Below are 20,403 nucleotides of genomic sequence, written 5' to 3'. Positions count from 1 at the left end.
TCCCGGAGAGGGAAAAAGGTCAGCATGATGCAGCTGAGGCAGGCAGGAAGGCAGCAGAGGGTTCTTGGGAAAATGCAGATGCATCTCAGACCCCCTCTGGGCTGCCTTGCCTGGCTGCTGCCTCAAGGCACCGATCCCTTGCCACTGAATAGGAAAGGTTTTTCTCCATCCCTGCAGCCCAGGCCTCCATGATCTACTGCCCAGCCTTTGCCACCAGGCTAGGCAGGGGAGACACTGGGCTGGAAGAGCTGGAGGTACCTAATCCCTGGTCAAGTGGGTCCTGACATGGAGCATTTATGGTGTCTTCACCAGGCCTGGACCAGCCTGGGGCTGCTGACTCGGCAGCCCTGATATCAGAGCATTTCCTATGGATGACAGAGGAGCTGGGAGGAGACGCAGCCAAAGGCACGTATCCTCTGGACAAGGCTGGGGCTGTGAGTATTTACAGACTCTCACAGTGGTCAGGGGCCCAGAAGCTCCTGGTTTGTCCCTTCTAGGAAAGGACAAACTAAGGAGGTGTCATGCCTCCATTTTCATTGCCAAAGTCTGGGTTCACATTCTCTTCTCTTCTGGGTGTTTATGAATGGATAAACCCTGGCACAGCCTCTTGGTTGGGCTATACGGGGCAAGTCCCACTTCACTTCGGGATGGGGGGCTGCTGTTCCAGCAGCACCCGGAGCCATCCCCCACCACTCCCCCGCCGGGCTCAGCCCCTCTTGTGCAATCTCTGCTGTAGGACTGACGTACCAGGCTTCCAGCTGTGCCTTTGTGTCTCTCTGGATGGGAAAAGCTTGGGGCAGGGAGCCAGTGATGGCTGGCAGCAGTTCTGCAGCCTGCTGAACACTCCTCTGCTGCCTTCCCCTGGGGAGAGATGGGGTCCCTTCCCCCTTCGGATGTTGGGAAGAGGTCACTGGGGCCCTTTCTGGTGCTGGGGGGGGGGCTTTACAGAGATAAAGAACAGGGTGAAGCTGGTCCAGCAAACACCTCATAGTGCACAAGCCTCACGCCATCGCCTCCTGCTCCAACCGGTCCTTCCCCCCTCTCAGAGCCCATCGGACAAGCTCTTTCCGCTTCGGATTATCTCTCCAGGCGGACTTGGCTGCGAGCCCCACATTCCTTCCAGCCTAGTGCTGCCCTGAGCCTGCGCCAAGCCCTGCGTGCTTCTGCTATCGCTCGGGCCAGGGCCGGGTCTGGAGGAGACGGTTCTGCTGGTGGGGTGAGCCCCACTGGTGCTTGAGATCCTACATGCTATTTCCCTTGAGCTCCAGGAGGGTTGTGGTGGTGCTTGGATGGAGGTTAGCCTGATGGCCATCCCTGCGACCATCTTGGAGGGACCAGGGCTGCTGCTCCCTCCCAAAGCTCCCACTTTGCATAAGCACTTTCCCAGGGAAAGCAGGATGATCCCATCCCTTGGGTCAGATGCAGAGAGGGCATCATCTGGCCCTGCATTCCCTGAGCAGGGAGCTGAACATGCCACTGGGGCTGGATCATTTCCTCTATCGAGGAGCTCTCTGGTTTGGGTTCCTTAAGGGATTAAGGTGGGCATGGGGTGAAGTAGGGGCTACTGGTGCTTCTCTAAGGGGTAGGGGGGCCCCAGCACCAGTCCCTGAGGAACTAATGCCCCTTTCCTCACCTCTCAACTCTGGCTTGAGCCTGTGGGTCCTGCTGCAGGGCTCAGACCCAGAGGTGTTTCACTACACTGGAACACAGGGAGGATCCCCTCCATGGCCCCTAGCCCGGCCCTCCACCCTCCTCCTCCACTTCAGCAGTGTTTGGCCTGATGCCCCGAGTGAGCCGGTCTCTGTGAGCACCAGGGGCCAACATGGGGGTTTCTTGTAACGGGGCTGGCACTTTACAGCAGTGCAAAGTAATTTGGGGGGGTCCCAGCACTGCACTGTGGGGAGTGGTGGGGCCTGGGGACGTTCCATCCCACCAAGGGTGCCAATTTAGCCAGGAGCTGGAGGTGTACAGGGAGCAGGGGCTGAGGGGGGAGCAGGGGCTGTGGGGAGCGGATGAGTGTGCTCAGCTGCTTGGCAGATGAACAATGCACTCTCCCAGCCAAGCCCACAAGCTACTAATTTTAGCGATTACATGAATTTTTCCAAGCAGTCTCGAGTCCCTTGGTGATTCAGAGCTGCTCAGCTTTGCTGCATCCGCCAGCCTCGCCGTGGAGATGTGCTGGAGCAATGCCAGCACGGATGGACAGACACGGGACTGGTACTCTGTCCTGTAGCAAGGCAGACCTCCCTAGTAATAAGTGACACTGCTCTTCTGGGGCTCCATAACCTCCTTGGAGGTGTAGGGGTTTGGCAGTGGCTCCACAGTATCCCAAGCTTGGTCAGGGGAGTTCAACCTCTGGCTGGTGTGGCTGGAGGTGAGAAAGGTCTGCAGAGCAATGCTGGATGTGGGGCTTTCCCCCAGCACTGGGAGACTTGCTCCACTCCATCCAGCGCTGTGTGAGCTCCTGGTTATGCGGAGTAGCCTCTCCCTGCAAAATGCTAATCTCACCCTCCATCATATCCTTATGCTGTCTTGGGAGCTGCCTCTCCCCTCCAGATGAGTGGGGTGTGTCTGTGCTGCTGTCTCAAGCTCTCACACTCTCTGCTTCTCTGCCTTGTGAGTAGCCTGGGGCAAGCTCCCATGCGCTCACCTCCGGCTGCGGGAGTGGTGCACGGGCTTGTGCCTTTATTTTTAGGAATGTCTTGAAAATAAGTCATCCCTCCCAGCCAGAGCCACGTTCCCAAGGCCCAGGTAGAGGCCAGTGGATTTTTGTCAGGGCTGTTAACTGGACTTCTCTGAAACTCTGGGCACTCTGCGTGGCAGTAGGGATCATAACCTGATCACCCCCCTCTTGGCGCGGGGTGTTTGAGGGTACCCACCACTAAATCCCTGGGGCAGCACCGCTTGGAAGGAGGTGAACCCGACATTCCTCTCTTAAATTGGGCTTGGGCATCGGAAGTGCTGGGATTTAGTTTCTCTGTTGCCTTGCTGAAAAGCTGTGTGCTTCTGGGTGAGTCAGAGCGGGCAGGAGCCCAGCAGCGCTGGCAGCGGGCAGACAGAGCCTGATAAGGCTGTGATAAGGCCGCCAGAGCCCTGCTCTCATGCCAGGGCTGCAGGGAGTGGGCAGCTCCCAAGCCTTGACAGCAGCTGCACTGCTGTCAAGGAAGCAGGGAGATTATTTTGGGACCCGTGATTCTGGGAAAATCTGCTATATCAATAGAGTGTGAGCTAGAGCACTTGGAGGGTGGTGTTTTCAAAGTGCCCTTTCTCTGTGCCCAAATGTCAGGGTTTTGCCCTGGAGCAGGCAGAGAGCATGGCTGGGGAGTTGTTTCAACCTCCATGCTCAGTCCCCAGCCAGAAAGGGGTCCATGGCCATCCAGCATGTCCTGTGGCAGCTGGGGCTATGGCAGTGGTGGCAGTTGCCTCTGGCTGAGGTCCCACTCCCTACCATCTTCCCACGATCCCTGTCTCCTCCCTCCAAGACTGTCTGGGAACTCTGCTCTCCATCCCTGCAGTTTGCTGTTTATCCTGGTCTGGTCCCCTCTCTGAACAGGATTGCTGTCCCTTCCACTGCCCTGCACCCTCCCACCCCTCACAGCACGACACACTGCGGCGTGGGGATGGAGGCCGCCTTCCTCCCCCTTCTCTGGCAGCAGCCCCATGCTGTTCCCATCTTGAGCAGCTTGTCAGCACCAGCTGGGACCTGAGCAGGGGCTGCTGCAACTGGCGGAAACATGGGTGGGCTCAGACGGGATTAGATGTGGTCAGGCAAGTTCCAGCTGCCCCGTGGTTAGCATGGGACTGCTCTGGCTCCAGGAAGCCCAAAGGGGCCACGTATAGTGACTCTCAGCTGCTTCCTGCAGGATATCCGTTCCCATTAGCTGCCGGACTGGGACAGCCCTGGAGAGGTGGGCAGGGTGGGGAGACCCGGGCTAGGTGGTGGGGACCAAGGGCACCCTGGTGTACCCATGTGGGCTGGAGGGGGCAGGGTAGGGGTGGCATCAGGTGCCCCTGAAGAAGTGGATGGGATGGCTTGGATGCTTCCCAAACACCCCTGTGTGCCAGGCTCCATCACCTGTGTGTCAGGACTGCTGAGGGTCCAGAGCAGCGGCAGCTCCTGGGAGATGGCAGTGTGTGCTGCTCTGGAGTTGCAGGGATGCCTGCAATGGGTGTTCCTCAGTGCCCAAGTGTTCCTCATGGCTACTGGGAAGTGCTCTGGCTTAGGCTGAGGGCTCTCTGAAGCAGCCTGACCCCTGGTTGGCACCTGCATAGCCACTGGCCCTGGCGTGGTGCCTGTTTCCTGGCAGAGCTGGTTGAGGTGCTCAGGACAGAGCCTGGAGTGTGTGCTCATGGGTTCCTGGCCTGTTTGCATCTGTGGCTGTGGGGGAAATGAGAGCTGTGACATGGGCAGGGTCGGTGTACCGAGGGTCTGCCTGCGCCAGCAGCCCTGGGCAGGAGGTCCTGATACTTGCAGGAGCCATAGATGGGGAGACAAATTCTGTGTTTGTGCTGAGGTGATGCCATGGAGCAGCCCTGGTGTGAAGTGTGCCAGTGAAGGCACACAGCTGTCCCACTGAGGACCAGGGGGGTTCCTGGGGCCAAGCTGCTACACTGGCTGACATGAGCAGCATGTTCATGGGGCCATCTTCTTGTCTTCAAACAAGAGCACGGGTGTTCAGGAGAGGGAAACTCCATCCTTGAGATGCTTGCTCTGCCGAGGAAATAGGAGTTGGAAGCAGCTCTGCTCCAGCGCTTTCCCTAACCTCGACACTGCCCCTGTGCTGATTCATTGATTTGGACGGGTTATATACTGGGAGGGGAAGCGTGAACCACACTCAGCTCTCTTGCCAGCACGGAGCTGTGCTCACTCGGCGTTCGTGGCTGCAGGACACTCGGGTAAGTCTCCTCTCTGCTACTGCCCCTGTGAGCAGCCCCGGGTCTGGGGGACTCCCAGGGCAGCTCTGGGGGTTGGTGGTGCATTGGTGGGATCTGCATGTTCAGCACCTTTTGTTTTGATGGAGATGTTTATCATGCAAGGCTTCTCCAAAAAAAGTGAGACCACTTACACACTGTGGGAGCTGAGAGAGTTACATGGGCAATGTATCCCAAATAATTATCAATAGAGAAAATTAAGGAAGGCAAAGTAACATTTTGGGGGGCTAATGTTAGGAGCAGTGGGATGCTGAGGGGCTGAGCAGTAGGGAATATTTAGCCTCTTGGTCTGTAATTTTTTTGTCCCTAGAAGAAAAAGGGAGATCAATTGTTTCCAGCTGCCTTTCCTGAAGGTCTCTCCAGTATGGATGCTCTCTGCGCTGCATTACCAGGGAGTGACATGAGCTGGGCTTTTGATGTGCTGAGCCTTTGGGGAAGTTTATAAATGGCTCACTATAAACAAAGCTGTTCTTGGATGCAGATTGTTTCCATATGGGAAACATAAACTCTGCTGGCTTATGGAGGGTTCCTCCCTCCCTGCCTGAGAGCAAGCATGTTCCTTGGAGGGAGTGCAGGGAGGGGGGCAGGGGCTGTGCTCAGCACCCCAGGGTGCTGTGCCAGCTGGGGCACTGTGGCCACACCCCTGTGCTGCTGGACTCGCCTGTTTGGCTGAGCTGTGCTCAGAAGGTTTTCCCCCTCCCTTATGCCCTCAAAGCTGGTAGAGGGGGGCTGCTCCATGCCAGCCTGGCACAAGGCTGCTGCTTTAATCTAGGGAGGGAGAAGAGGGTGTCCATGGTGTCTGTGCTTGTGGGGGAATGGATAACTTCACTGTAAAGCTCTTGCTTCTCTGGGCACCACCCCTGGGACCAGCCTGCAAAAGGTGCCCACAACAGACACCCTGCTCTCATGGCAAAAATCAGCCAGAGCTGAGACCTTCTGCTGGGAATGGGGTGAAGACAGGGCCACCTCTGTACTCAGCCTGTGCTGGGGAGCTGGCAAGGGTCCTGTTGACCCAAGCTCTTGCAGGACTGGAGCTAAAGCGTGCCTGGGCAGTGGGTGCTGGTACTGCTCTTGGCTCTGCAACAGGCGCTCAGGGCCGCTCGCTGCCAAGGCAGAGCTGGAAGGGCGCTCGCAGATGCTGGGGGGAGCACCCAGCACCCTGGGTCCTGTGTGGCTGTGGGTGCCCCAGGCTGGCTCTGGTCAAGGTCTGGGCTGTTTGGCCATGCCAGGAGGCAGTGCTGCTGGCAGCAGCTCATCACACTCTGTAAAACAGGAAACCATGCTCCCGGCTGCCAGAGGAGCCAAGAGAGGTGGGATGCCAGGGATGCCGCTAATAGCTGTGGTATGGCAGCCAGGCATTGTGGCCCCCAGCTCTGTCTCACTTTGCACTCCTGCCTGGGCTGTGCCAAGCCCTGCCTGCCCCCAACCTTCCTTGCCTGCCCTCCTCTGCCTCATTGCCATGCTGGGGACAGAATGGCCACAGACTCGGTGGCCTTTTGCAGGGAGAAAGCAGCACCCACCCCTGGCAGTGGCCCTGGGAGCTGGGAAATTGCAGGGGCTCAACCCCCCACCTTTGTTTTTTCAGGCCCAATGGAGCAGGGAGACTGGCAGTGGTGGCTGCTGCTGCTGGTGGGCATCCAACTGGCCAGTGGCCAGTGCCCAGAGCAGTGCCAGTGCATCCGCAGCGCCCAGGTGGAATGCTCTGGTGCTGGCATCACCACGGTCCCCAGCCCCATCCCTGCGAATGCCATGACCCTTCAGATCATCAACACGCGCATCACCGAGCTGGGTGAGGCATCCTTCGGCAACGCCTCCCTGCTCATCGGGCTGCGCATCGAGAAGAACAACCTGTCCCACATAAGCCCTGGGGCCTTCCAGCACCTGCCCGACCTGCGCTACCTCAGCCTGGCCAGCAACAAGCTGCAGGAGCTCCCTGTGCAGGTCTTCGAGCCTCTGGACAAGCTGGAGTCTCTACTTCTCTCCAGTAACCAGATCCTCCAGGTTGAGCCTTCCCACTTCACCCACCTAAGCAACCTCAAGGAGCTGCAGCTGCATGGGAACAACCTGCAGGAGCTGCAGGAAGGGGTGTTCGACCAGCTCACCAGCCTCACCAAGCTCAACCTGGCCAGGAACAACATTGACCGCCTGCCGCCCCGGGCCTTCGAGCGGCTGGCACGGCTGCAGGTGCTGCGGCTCTACGAGAACCGGCTCCAGCAGATCCCAGCGGGCACCTTTGATGGGCTGCCAGAGCTGCAGGAGCTGGGGCTGCACCAGAACCAGCTGGAGACACTGTCCCCGGAGCTCTTCGTGCACAACACCAATCTGCAGAAGCTCTACCTGTCCAATAACCTTCTCACCACTCTGCCGAGTGGCATCTTCTTGCCCCTGCACTCCCTTGCCAAGATCACCCTGCATGTCAACCGCCTGCGGGACATCTCCCCCAGTGCCTTTGGGCCCATGCCCAACCTGCGGGAGCTGTGGCTCTACGAGAATGAGCTTTCCAGCCTCCCCACTGGCGTCTTCAGCAATCTCACCCAGCTGCAGCTCCTGGTTCTCAGCAAGAACCGGCTGCGTTCGGTGGCACCGGGGGCTTTCCAGGGCTTGGGGGAGCTGCTGGAGCTGTCGCTGCACTCCAATGCGCTGCGCCGCCTGGATGCCCGGGTGCTGGAGGGGCTGCCCAAGCTGCAGAACATCTCCCTCCACCACAACCAGCTGCAGGCGCTGCCGCGGAGCCTCTTCCGGGCCACCCCCGGGCTGCAACACCTGCAGCTGCATTTCAATGCCCTGGAGTACCTGCCCGCCGGCATCTTCTCCCCCCTGACTACCCTGCGAGAGGTGAGGCTGCACAACAACTCCTGGCGCTGTGACAAGGGCATCCTGCCCCTGCAGGGCTGGCTGGAGGACAATCCCCACAAGGTGGGTGAGACACCCCCCCTGTGTGCCCAGCCTCCTGCCCTGCTGGGCACTCCCATCGCTGAGCTGCCACGGGACCAGTTCCTCGACACTCAGTCCCCCACTGCCTCCCCCCATCCCAGCACCCACCTTCCTGCTCACAGCTCTGAGGCAGCATCGCCGGAGGGCGCCTGGACGGAGGCCCCCGCGGGGCTGCCGATCTCCCCACGGGAGGAGGAGGAGGAGAGGGAGAAGGAGGGAAAGAAGGAGGAGGAGAAGGAGGAAAAGAAGGAGGAAGAGGAGGAGGAGAGAGGGCAGTGGGGGCTGACACGCATACAGAGTGGAGTGGTGGTGGCAGTCATCGTGCTGGTATGTGTGGCCCTGCTTGCTGCTCTGGTGGCACTGGTGGTCTATGGCTGTAGGAAGAAGAGCCACGTCGTGCTTATGAGGATGAAGGCACCGAATGAAGCCTGAGTGTCCAGCAGACCCTGGGGGGAGAGGTGCTCATGGGGCATCCCCTCTCTGTGGGGCCAAGGGACATGACAGTGGCTCTGCATCAGCTGCCCTTGCTGACTGGGATGGGACAGCATCACCCTGTATGCTGCATGTGCCGACCACTGTCCTTCTCTGCTTTGCCCTGCCCCTTCTCTGCAGCAGGGCATCCCCCTGGGTGATCTCCTGTGGCTGCCCTCTATCTCCAGCCCCTCTTGCCTCCAGTGTAGCCTCTGTGCTCATTCCTTACCCAAGATCTGGCAGCTAGGGTCTGAGGTGCTGAGAGGGATCCCTTGAGCCAGGAGCCACAGCCTGGTAATGATGGTGCTTACCCCAAATAACAGGACTTCCCCATCATTCAGCTTGCATCCTTCCCTGCAGTGCTGCTGCTCTCGTGTTTCCTGCTAACCTCATCCCTGCCCAGCCCCTCTTCCCCATCCTCTGCTCCTGTCATGCCTTCCCCCTGCCCCTGCCTGGACAGGCAGTGTGAGCCGTCAGGCCGTGCCGAGCGAGCACCTTCGCCCCGGGAGAGCTCCGTGTCCTTGTTTGTGCTGCGCCGTCACTCGCCTGTGCCCGGGCAGGGTTCCTCGGGGGGCAGGGCTGCTGCCAGACTGATACACCCTGAGTGTCTCAGCCGCGTCCCAGCTGCCCTCCCTGCCTGCAGGCAGGGCATGCCAGAGCACAGCCAGCATCCTCCCCTGCTCCAGGCATCCTCCTGCTGCCCTCCTGCGCTTCCAACCAGGAGAGTCACGGGGCAGTGTGCTGGCGTCAGTGGGGTAGGAGCAGCTCCCCAGCCCTCACTGCACGCTGGTGCTGACCGTACCGTGGCCCTGCCTCAGGCCCATGAGGTGCTGGGGGGCCTGGCACTGGCCCCACTGCAGGGGGAGTTAGAGGAGTGGGACAACGGGTGTGAAGTGTCTGCAGGGCCTGGAAGAGACTCTTGTGCTTATGTCCCTGGGCACCTGGAGCATGTTTGGGCTGCTCCTGCTGCAGCCCATCCTCGATACCTGGTCCTCGATACCTCATGCATCCTCCACCAGCTAGTGAGCAGCCTGTTCTTCTTGTGCTTGGCAAAGCTTCTTCACGCTCTTCTTCCTCTCTTGAGTGCCCTGCCTGTATGTGCCCAGTCTCCGTGCCTATTCACAGCCCTTGGGCAGTGGGAATGCTGGCAGCACACAGTGGAGGGGTCAGCAAGCACTAGCTGCTCTGCAATTCACAAATGGGTACCACACCATGCCTGCCCAGCACCTGCATCCAGTGAACACCCGGACTTCTCCAGCTGTAGCACAGCCACAGAGGAGTCCAGCTCACCTCCATGTGTGCTGCAGTGGCACCAGGCTGCCTGAGGATTGCTGCCATGGGACAAGGGTCACACTCGGTGGCCACCCCATAGTGCTGGCTGCTCACAGCACCTCAGGAAGCAGTGCTGGCAGAAGCAGCTCCATGCTGGTGCACATGATGGGTCACTCCTCTGGGCTGGGTCCTGCATGGCAGCAGAAGACATAGGACTGTGTCATGGGGCCATTGGGTGCTGATGTGTGACCTCTCCATTAAAGTACCTTTGTCCACCCACTGTTTATTCACTCCTTCATGGTGTACAGCAGGGGAATGGCCCAACAGGGACAGGGGCTGTGCTCGATTTCCACTCCTAAGAGGTTTTTGTAGTGTTGAGAGAAAGCCCGTACAGGATGGTGGGGCTGGGAGAGGATTAGTGGATTGCTGTTGCAGAGTCCTTGCTGGTCCCTGGACTCCAGCCTGGGGTGAGGGACCAAGAAGGGCTCAGCCATCCAGCAGCAGCAGATGGCTCTTGAAGAGTGAGCTGATACCACAGGAGCTTCTCAATGGAGACACTGAGTGCGTCCTGTGCAATCCACTGCTGGGGTGGGGAGGAGCTTGCTTGGCTCCCTTCAGAGCTGGCTACTGCTGGACTGTGTCAGCTGAGTTTTTCTGTGTATCACTGTCTGCTCCATTAAGCCAGCAGTAAAGTGGCCCCCCCTCCTGACCCTAGGGGTGCCTCCATGGCACTGCCACCCTGCCCTGTTCCAGTACAGGCCCTTGCAATGCAGCCCTTATGGTAGTGTGTGCTGCTCGCCCAGGCAGGTTGAAACTGCTAGTGAGTCCAGCTGGTCCATGGGTCCCTTGCCATCCCACTGCTGGCTGGGATGCAAAACACCTGTTGTCACCATGATGGTCCCACAGTGGTCCCCTCCCCACAGAATCATGGAATCAATAAGGTTGGAAAAGACCCTAACATCATAAAGTCCAACCTTCATTTGCCTTGCGAAGCTGTGCCTGGTCCCCTCTCTCGTGACACAGATGCTTCTAGCATCATTTCCCAGTGAGATTTAATAAAGTCCTGGGGCTCTCCTAGGGGGTTTCTGGAAACAAGCCTGCTGACCTCAGTGTGGAACTGGAGCCACCCCTGCCACTGTCCCTGGGCCAGTGGATGTCCGGGGCCAAGACCTCACTTCCTTGCCAGGATGCTCACAGGCGGCTGCCTCTGGCCTCACCTCCAGTCCTCCGGGGTTGGGTTATTTTTCAAAGTGTTCCAAGGACACGGGTTGTTGTTGCCGATAAGCAGTGAGGGGCAGCTCCACCCCAGCAGGAACAGCTCGTCTCCTGGCTTCCCATCCGCCCCAGAAAACACTGTCCCATCTCAGCAAGTAGCATCCCTGCAAACCTGACCATCTCCACGATGCCACATTCGGTAAGTGGTGGGGCCACAGTGCTTGGGTAGTTTGGGGGGCCTGGGATGGGTGGGAGCCACTGCTGGCTCTGGTGAAAACAAGCGAGGTGGTGGAAAGGAAACGCCAAGCCCAGCGCTGCTCTCAAGTGTCGGTGTAAGTCCAGGACAGCCCCACTGATGAGGGGTGTCTGCAGGGGGTGGGCAACATCCCCCACCATGAGGCAGCACTGGCAGGTATCCCAAGTAAGGAGGGACTGGCAGAGGTCTGGAGGTCACTGCCTCAAAAAGTGCCTCCCATGGGCTGGGAATAGGCATTTGGTCAGGCTGAATATCCCTTGGGGACGTTTAATGCTGCTCTAGTTGCTTGCGGCAAAAGAAGTACCCGATGGGCAATTGGAAATATAACTGGTGGAGCCCACTTCTGTTGCCCCTGATGCAGAGCAGCCCTTCAGCTTTGTCTCCGTCACCCACTGTGTGCAGCACAGCCCTGTGCTTCACATGCTCCCCTGCCCCAGAGCCTGGCTTCGTGCCCTTGGAGACATCTCATGAGACTACAGGTTCCCACCAAGACAGTTTCCTTCCACAGACCCACATGGGTCTCACCTCAGTCACTGCTCTGCAGGATGTGGGGATCTTTGGTGAGGGTGGCACCACTCTAGTTGTAGTAGGGCAGGCTGGGACAGAGTGTAAGAACCCTGGGGAGAGATGTGGGAGGGAAGCACTCCCCATTCCTGCCTGTGGGTGCAGATTTCTGCCTTGTCAAGGCAGGGGGTGAGGCTTGGATCCTTCTACAGTGCAGGCTGGTGATCTGCGTGCTGCTGGGGCCGGGGTCCCTGCTGGTGAGGGGGCTGCCCCTATCCTGCCCCCATACCTGCCAGTGCTACGACACCTCCAAAATCTTCTGCTCAGACGAGAGGATGCGGGAGATCCCGGCGGGCCTGCCGGGCAGTGCCACACAGCTCTTCTTTGTGGAGACAGGCCTGAGCAGTGTGCGCAGGGGGGCCCTGGGCACCAGTACCACCCTCACCAAGCTGGTCTTCCTCAACAACAACATCCAGGAGCTGGAAGCCGGTGCCTTTCAGTGGCTGCCCAGCCTGACCGAGCTGGAGGTGTCAGGAAACCCCTTGCCAGCAGTCAGCCTTGGGGTGCTGATGGGGTTGACCAACCTCAGCAAGCTCTCCCTGGGTGCCAATGCCATCAGCTCCTTGCAGCCAGGATTCTTCACTGCTGCATGCAGCCTGCAGGACCTGCGCTTGCCAGGGAACAGGATTGTGGCATTGCCCCCCGGCATCTTCCACCCACTCCGGCAGCTCCAGGCCCTGGACCTCTCACAGAATGTCCTGGTTGAGCTGCCAGAGGGGCTGCTGGCCCCACTCACTGCCCTCCGCCTCCTCAAACTCAGCGACAACCTGCTGGTGCGGGTGCCCCCCGGCGCTTTCAGGGCACTTGGCCAGCTGACTGAGCTCCACCTGGATGGTAACCGGCTGGAGGAGCTGCCACCCGGCATCTTCACCGGGCTGGGGGGGCTGCGGCGGCTGCAGCTGCAGCACAACGCCCTGGGCAGCCTGGCCCCCGACATCTTCACTGGTCTCCTCAACCTCACTACCCTCAGCCTGGAGGGCAACCGCCTGGCCACCCTGCCTGCCACCCTCTTCACTGGCACACCCAGCCTCCTCCACCTCTCGCTGGGTCGCAACCAGCTGGAGACGCTGCCCCGGGAGCTCTTCTCCAACCTGTCGGCGCTGCAGACCCTGGTGCTTTCACACAATGCCATGTTCTACCTGCCCACTGAGGTTTTCCAGGGACTGGCAGCACTGACAGCACTACAGCTGAGCCACAACAACCTCTCCAGCCTGCCAGCAGGGCTCCTGGCTGGGCTGCCCCTCCTCACTGTCCTGGCACTGGACCACAACCGCCTGGCCCGCCTGCCCCTGGGGCTCTTCGATGCCAATGATGAGCTGGTGCGTGTGGGGCTGTCTGACAACCCCTGGGCCTGTGACTGCCACCTTGCCTATCTCCTGCACTGGCTCCAGGGCTTTGCTGAGCCCCTCATCCATGGGCAACCCTTCTGTGCCAGTCCAACTGCTCTCCAGGGACAGTCCCTGCTGGAGGTCCCCCGGGGGCAGCTGGAGTGCCCGGGAGGACCTGGTATCCCCCCAGAGGAAGGTTGGGACAGGGATGCTCCAGGACAGTGCACCTACAGCAACCCTGAGGGCACTGTAAGCATGGTCTGTGATGCCACAAGCTGCCAGCAGCTCAGCCTTCGCCTCCCTCCTCCTCCTCCCGAGCAAGTGCAGGGGTTGGGGCCGGCGTACCAGGGTACCTGGGTGCTGCACTCCCACTGTGGCACACTGCAGGTCAGCGTCCTTGTCACAGCACAGAGCGGGAATGAGGCCACATCGCCAGGTCTCCCTGCTGTGCCCTAGAGCTCAGGTAGGTGCCAGCTTCTGCACTGGAAACCTCAGAGCCAGCCTGGGAAACAGCACCCAGTCTTGCTCTGCTACCCCTGCCTTGGTCACCAACCATCACTGAGCTCTCCACAACAGCTGGCCTGGTGGTATTTATTCTCCAAGCTATGTGTTTCCTGTATATTTCAAATACAATTAAAATGTATATATTATTTCTGTGCAACCAGTTCCCATGGTTCTGTTCCCTCACATCTGCCTGTGTACCTGGGAGAGGTGGTGAAGGTCGATGTGATCCACTGGGGTCTGGTCTGGGGCTGTGCATGGTATGGTGTGGGTGCAGGTGCATGGTGGTGAGTAGGTGGCTCTTTGGCACGCTCATGGTGTGCTCATCTCTGCCCACTGCAGCCCACCAGCCCCACCTCCTGCACTGCTTCCTTTGGCACTGCAGACACCCAGCTGCAGCCTGGCAATAACTCTCAGGGCATGGTTTTGGGGTGTCCAAGGGAAGAATGGGTGAGTGCTACTGACTACCCAGCAAGGGGCATGGGCTGTCTGGCTGCAGGGTGAGCTCCAGCCCAGACATCCACTGGTTCGTCCCCCATACCCTGCCAGGGCTTGGTCTGCAGCCCTGCAGCCTGGAATGCAGGAAATTCCACCTGAACAGGAGGAAGAACTTTACTGTGGGGTGACTGAACAGGTTGCCCAGCAAGGCTGTAGAGTCTCCTTCTCTGAAGATACTCAAAAGCCACCTGAACAGAGCCTTCAGCAATACACCCCAGGGAGCCCTACTTCAGGGGGGAGGTTGGATTAGATGACTTTCAGTGGCCCCTTCCACCCCTCATCTATCCTGCGATGCTGATTCTGTGACCCGTGGAGAGGAGACACAGAGTCCCAGCAGCGCTGCCCACGCAGGGGGTGGCAGGTAAGGGGGGTGCTCCCGCGGGAGGAGCGGGTGTGGGTGCACACACCGGGGTGTAAGTGCGTGTGTGTCTGTGCATGGTGGTGGGGCGGTGCTGCGGCACCATCTCGCGGCGACAGGGACAGCGCTCCGCGGGCTGGGCAGCGCCGGGGGATCCTTCCCTGAGCCCGGCGCCCCCCTCGGAGCGCCCCTCCCGGCCCGGCCCCACTGCTGGGCTGTGTGTCCTTGGAGGCCCTGCCCTGCTGCTGCCCACCTGGGTGGGCAGGGTCTCTGGTTGGCCCCACCTGCCCTGGCAGTGGGCTGCGATCCCAGCCCTGCTTTAGCCTCTGGGTTAAAGAAATGTGTGTATGTGGCATTTAGGGACATGTTTTAGTGGTGGACTTGTCAGTGCTGGGTTAACAGCGACTCGATGATCTTAAGAGGTCTTTTCCAACCTACATGGTTCTATGACTGCCAGCCCCATGCTCCTGGGAGCAATGCAGACAGGCAACACTGCTTCCCAGATACAATTCTGCACAGTCATCCTGCTGTCTCTCCCAAATGGGGGACTACCACTGTGCTTCAGACATCTCCCAGGTGATGCTGGCATGGCCACCTCCAAGCCTGGACCAAGGTACTGCAGTTGGATGCAGTTCCCCAAACCTGGCACAGCTGCCACACTGTGGCCTGGGGTGGCTGGTTGCAATCCTGTTGTGAGCTCTGTCCCCTCATGCACTTCAGCTCCTGCCACTCTGCAGATTCTGGAATAGCCTGGCACCAAGTGGGTACCTGGAGGCATACAGCATTGATGTTGGAAAGGAGTAAGGCTGTTTAAAATGTGCAGTGGTTTGTTTTTAAATTTGCCAAGAAAGCTGCAATGAAGCCCAGCAAGCACAATCTGAGCCTTAATAAGCACAGGTGAAAACTAAAGAAGACGTTTAAATGCAATCAGTGCAATTACCCATTGGGAAGTGATGGATACCCAATCAGTTCAAGTCTTTGCATCAAAAAGGGTGTTTCTTCCGACAGGATGCCCTGCACCAGCCAGCAGCCCTGGGTGTCCCTGCAGGAGGGTCTTTGGCCTGTGTTAGGGTGCAGGACAGGACACTCAGCCCCAGCCCTCTGGTGTGGAGCTGTGGGGCTGAGCACAGAGCGTTGGCGTCGACATATCTGTCCAGCCACAGATGTTATCACTGTTATGAGCATAAACAAGTGGCTCCAGAACTGCACCTTTAGCTACATAAGCTGAATCCTGAGGAAGGAAACAGCTTACTGTTGTGTCGGTGGGGGTGGTGCCTATGAAGCTGGTGGGTTATGCTGCTGGAGATATGGGACTGCAGGGACCATTGGCTGCAAAACAGGCTGGCCTGGAAATCTTCAGGTTTCCCTGGATGTGACTAGTCAAGTGGCGCCAGGAGATAACGCCTGGGGAGTACGTGACTGAGTCCTCTCCGAGGGGTTTCTGCCATGGCCTCCCACACAGGGGCACAGCTCCGCTGCTGCCTCCCCGGCCGTCCCTTATCTCCCCACGCAGACCTGTGCCCTGATCTCACTGAAACCAGGCCCTGGGCCTGGGCTGTGGATAAAAAGCTGTCCAGGTGATGGGACCCCCATCCGGTGTCCTCACTCCACACGTGGTTTGTTCCTGCAGCCTGGACTTGTCGGTGAGTGCTCCGCCAAGTAAGTGATACAAAAGCTTTTTTTGCTCTTAAAAATGTTCTGGGAGAGGCCCTGTGGGGGGCTGTTGATTGTTTCCTTGCAGCAAGAAGCAGGAGAGGCTTCAGTGCCATGAGCTGGATGGGGATGCCCCTTCATGACCCTGCACTGCTGGAGGGTGGGACAAGCAAGGGATCACACTGAGGGTTTTAAAAGAGCTCTGCAGTTCAGAACTGTCTGTTTTCATCCCCATGCACCCAGCTGTTTCCACCTGCACATTTCACCCACTGTGCTGCTCCTGCAGCTGAAGTGAAGCAGGCACTTTTACACCTGCAGCCCCAGCTCCTCCACCTGAGTCTCCCTGAGGAGAGGATGGGCAGGGATCAGCAGTGGCTTCTGCCCTGGGCAACCCTGCAGGGCAGCCGGCACAACCAATGTCACCACCTCCCATTGGTTTCTCTTCAAACCCAGTGGCTTTCAGCCTCCTGTATTTGCTGAGCTCTCAACATTTTAAAAAAACTCCAACTTCTCACAGCTAATGTACCCTCCCAACATAAGGTTTTTGCATGTCAGCTTTGACGGACACCAAGAAGCAACCTATAGCTCTTTTCCCTGCTCCCACCCACGGCTGCAAATCAAAAGTTGGAAACTGCGATCCCAGTGCAATGCTCACAGCAGTTAAACCCCAGCTAATGTGTTAGCTGAGTGTTTCCAAATGTTTCCACGGAAGTGGTGGGCTCTACTAGTGGGTGTGCATCAGTGACTTCACTTTCTACCTGCAAGGCCAGAGCCCTAAACCTTAGTTAATAAAGAGTTCCTCTATGGACATTTCATAGTGTTTTAACAAGCCTTGCTCTAAAGCTTGGTTGCTGCTCACAAGTTAACCATTTCTGTCTGACAGAGCTGCACAACTAAGGCCAAAATATGGTGCAATTATCAAGAATCCTGAAAAGGAGATGCTTAGGAGCCATGTTTTAAATGATTGCCCTGAACTGAGAGAAGCAGCAAGGAAACAGCAAGTCCACCCAGCATGGTGTGGAAATTCTGAGTACACAAGATCCTCTGGTCTTGGCTGCCTCGTGGGACCCTTGTTGATCCCTCATTAGCAAGTGCAGGGCTGACTGCTCCTGTTGTTGCATGAATGGGCTGTTGCCCTGCTGACTAACTGGACCCACTGGGGCAGCACTAATGAGCAGCAGCACTTTGCCTTCTTCACCCAGGCAGACACCAAGCCTGCAGCTGAGACATGGGAGGAGGGAGAGAACACACTGTCCAGCCCTTGTCCCCCTGGAGCATCTGCCAGTGCCAAGCCATGAGCTGGCTCGCTCTCCCTCCCCATCCCTCTGTACCACAGCAGTGAACTCATCTAAATGCAGTGTGTTTGCTTGCATGGTCTCTCTCTTTCTTATTGAATGAGTTACGATATCTGAGTAGAAGAGTCCTGAGGGCTGAACAACAGTGTGATGCCACAATTCATGAGCTGTGAACACAGGTTTTTTGTTCTTCATAACTGATTTTTTTTTAATTTTTTTTTTCCAAGACAATGTACCAGCATTTCCTTTTCCTTTTCCTTTTCGTCCTCTCCTTCCATCCCCATAAATGCCAAGATCAAATCCTGGGTGAAGATCCATATGAAATGCCCAAAGACTACCAGCAAGTCTACCGAGGGACAAAAAATGATGTCAAAGAGATCCCAAAGATTGCAAAGCCCTTCGTTTCTGAAATGATCTTTGTGCAAACCAGCATCACTGCTATAAGGAAAGGTGCCTTCAGGTACATGCCCAACCTGATCAAGATTTTGTTTATTGGCAACAAGATCAAGACAGTTGAACCTGGAGCCTTTGATAATCTGGACAAGCTGAGGGACTTGGATATCTCTGGTGCCTCATTAGAAGAACTATCTGTGGGCACTTTCCAAAACCTCCCAAGCTTACAGAGGTTGGAGCTGAGAGACAGCCAACTCAGATACATCCCCAAAGGCCTCTTTGATGGGCTGGAAAATTTGGGAGAGCTCTCCCTGCACATCAATGCAATCCCTTCTCTTCCAGAAGGCATTTTTGATTCTCTCGTCAATTTAACCTTTTTGGACCTGTCTAGAAACAGGATCACAACTCTTCCTGTGAATGCCTTTAGCAAACTTACCCGGCTGCAGGTCCTCCGGCTGTATGAGAATGAGTTGCAAGACCTCCCAGAGGGACTGTTGGACAGTCAGACAGAGCTGCTGGAGCTCAGCCTCCAGAGCAACAGGCTCAGGGCACTGCCACCCATGTTCCTGAGAAGCCTGCCTCACCTGGAGAAACTCCTCTTGGACAACAATCTCATCAGGGTTCTCCCACCTCAGGGCTTTTTTGGTTTAAACAAATTGAAGCTGCTGACTCTGGGTTCAAACCATATCATGGAGCTCCCCTGCTGCCTTTTTGACACCATGCCACACTTACGGGAGCTGGACCTGGGCAGGAACAGTTTGGCCACACTTCCAGATGGCATCTTTGTCAACCTCACATCCCTTGGAAAACTCATCTTGTCCCACAACCAGCTGTTAGCCCTGCCAAGAGGAGCCTTCACTGGGCTCAGCAAGCTCCTGGACCTCCAGCTGGACACAAATCAGCTCTCTGCTCTGGATGAAGAGGTCTTTGCTTCTCTCCCAAATCTGAAAACCCTCAACCTTCGAAAGAACCAGCTGGAGAGTGTTCCCCAAGGGCTCCTGGACCCCCTGAAGAAGCTCAGCTCAGTGTATCTGAGTGGTAACCCATGGAGGTGTGATTGCAACCTCTGCTCCCTGCACAGCTGGATCCTGAGTAACAGTGAGAAGATCAAATTGTCCACACAAGTCTCATGCAAGAGCCCACCCCATCTGGCAGGGCAAGCAGTAACATTGCTGAGGGATGACCACTTAATTTGCCCAGCTACTCTGCCTCTTTCAGCTTCTTTTATCCCACCTCTGCCATTTAACTCCACATCATCACAAAGGATGTCAACTTTACCATCACTTGGAGGCTTGTCTACAGCAATGCCAACCTTGCTGTCATTGGCAGCCTTTCCCATCAGGACATTGACAACCGTTCTGTCACCTGTGGTCACCTCTGCCATGTTGCCAGCTGTCCCAACAGAGGGCACCTTCACCACTCCATTGCCAACTGTGCCATCTAAGGCCTTTGTCCCCACCCCACCATCAGCTGTGCTTCAGAAGGCCTTAAGCAACAGCCCATCAACAACCAATGTGCCCAAGTCCTTCATCACCACACCATCAACAACCATGGTGCCAAAGACCTCCATCATCACCCCATTACCAACTGCGCTGCCAGAGACCTTCATCAACACACCAACAACTGTGCTGCCAACAGCCTCCATTGCCAAACCATCATCATCAGCCGTGACGCTCAGGGCTTTCATCACCAGCCCATCACCAGCTGTGCCAACTTCAGCCATCGTAAGCCTACAGTCTCCTGGGGCCACCCACCCAGAACCTGTGCCATCCACTCTAGCTTCTGCCACCACGCAGGTGCCAACAAGCCCTCTGGCAGCCACCACCAGACATTTGCTTCCTGTTCTTCTGGTGCCCACCAGACCACCGGCAACCACCACCAGACAAGTGCCTCCTGCTCTTTCAGTGCCCAGGGAGAGGCCAGCCACCATCCCACAGGGAACACCCAAAACCTCCCTTGTCTCAGCTCCCTCCGTGGCACTCTGGCCATCCCCCAAGACTGCTGAACTGGGCATGGTCCCACTGGCCTCACACTCCCCATCCCACCATGCTCCTGCACCAGGCAGGGAGCAGGACCATGCCACCACATGGGACTTGTCCCCAGCTGGCACCCAGCCCACCCCCAGTGCTCCCCAGCATGCTCCTGCCCCGGCAGGCACCGTCCTACTCCCAACGCCTCCCATCCCTTTGCCGCCAGACCACACGAGCCCCTGCCCGGCCTCCCCGCCCCTGGCCCCCAGCGGTCATCGTGCCTGGGGCTGGTCCCTGCGGGCCAGTCCACGGCAGTGCCGGCTGTCCCTGGCGCTGGGGCTGGCCGCGCTGGCGCTGCAGGCAGCCTGCACGCTGCTGTGGGGGATGCTCGCCCTTCTCCTTCACCAGGACACACGACACCGCCCCGGGCCGCCTGTGAGGCTGCTGAGCCTTCAGGCTCTGGCTGATCCGGGGACCCCCGAGCCAACTCAGGCACCACTTTAAGCTTCGCTGCCCCTGTGTGACCTGGGCTGTGCCCGTTGTCCTTCTTTGGGATCTGCAGCCGTGCTGGCCGCAGAGTGTGTGTATCCCTGGGGCTGGGGACCCAGCACCCAGGCCGTTCCCAGGATAGGGGTCTCAGTAGCCAGGCCTTTTTGGGATGCCTTCCAGCTGACGCCCGGCGATGCTCGCAGACTGGAACCCTATATGCGGTGTCCCTGCCTGATGGCCCTTCTGCCAAACGACACTAGATGGCATCCCGACA

General features: G+C 57.9%; 3 protein-coding genes across 3 annotated transcripts; all 3 read left to right on the top strand.

The window, feature by feature from the left end:
* The first annotated feature begins 4,799 nt into the window (after window positions 1-4,799).
* Window positions 4,800-9,882, top strand: LOC116791611 (leucine-rich repeat-containing protein 15-like). The gene is made up of 2 exons (XM_032697815.1): window positions 4,800-4,896; window positions 6,518-9,882. Exon 2 carries the CDS (start codon window positions 6,523-6,525, stop codon window positions 8,296-8,298), a length of 1,776 nt encoding a protein of 591 aa, XP_032553706.1. The 5' UTR covers window positions 4,800-4,896; window positions 6,518-6,522; the 3' UTR covers window positions 8,299-9,882.
* A 995-nt stretch (window positions 9,883-10,877) lies between these two features.
* Window positions 10,878-13,587, top strand: CPN2 (carboxypeptidase N subunit 2). Its single transcript, XM_032697804.1, has 2 exons — window positions 10,878-11,023; window positions 11,797-13,587. Exons 1-2 carry the CDS (start codon window positions 11,012-11,014, stop codon window positions 13,426-13,428), a joined length of 1,644 nt encoding a protein of 547 aa, XP_032553695.1. The 5' UTR covers window positions 10,878-11,011; the 3' UTR covers window positions 13,429-13,587.
* Window positions 13,588-14,607: 1,020 nt separating this feature from the next.
* Window positions 14,608-20,144, top strand: LOC116791737 (leucine-rich repeat extensin-like protein 5). Its single transcript, XM_032698029.1, has 2 exons — window positions 14,608-15,988; window positions 17,505-20,144. The coding sequence occupies exon 2, from the start codon at window positions 17,508-17,510 to the stop codon at window positions 20,142-20,144; it is 2,637 nt and encodes an 878-aa protein (XP_032553920.1). The 5' UTR covers window positions 14,608-15,988; window positions 17,505-17,507.
* Window positions 20,145-20,403: the final 259 nt, after the last annotated feature.

Source organism: Chiroxiphia lanceolata, chromosome 10, assembly GCF_009829145.1.
Source record: "Chiroxiphia lanceolata isolate bChiLan1 chromosome 10, bChiLan1.pri, whole genome shotgun sequence".
NCBI classification, from domain to species: Eukaryota; Metazoa; Chordata; class Aves; order Passeriformes; family Pipridae; genus Chiroxiphia; species Chiroxiphia lanceolata.
The sequence above is the reverse complement of the archived record's forward strand: the minus strand, read 5'-3'. Positions and strand labels throughout refer to the sequence as shown.

What these genes read in the sequence shown, in the direction of transcription:
- LOC116791611 (XM_032697815.1), top strand. Translation starts at nt 6,523, where the DNA reads ATGGAGCAGGGAGACTGGCAGTGGTGGCTGCTGCTGCTGGTGGGCATC.
- LOC116791737 (XM_032698029.1), top strand. Translation starts at nt 17,508, where the DNA reads ATGTACCAGCATTTCCTTTTCCTTTTCCTTTTCGTCCTCTCCTTCCAT.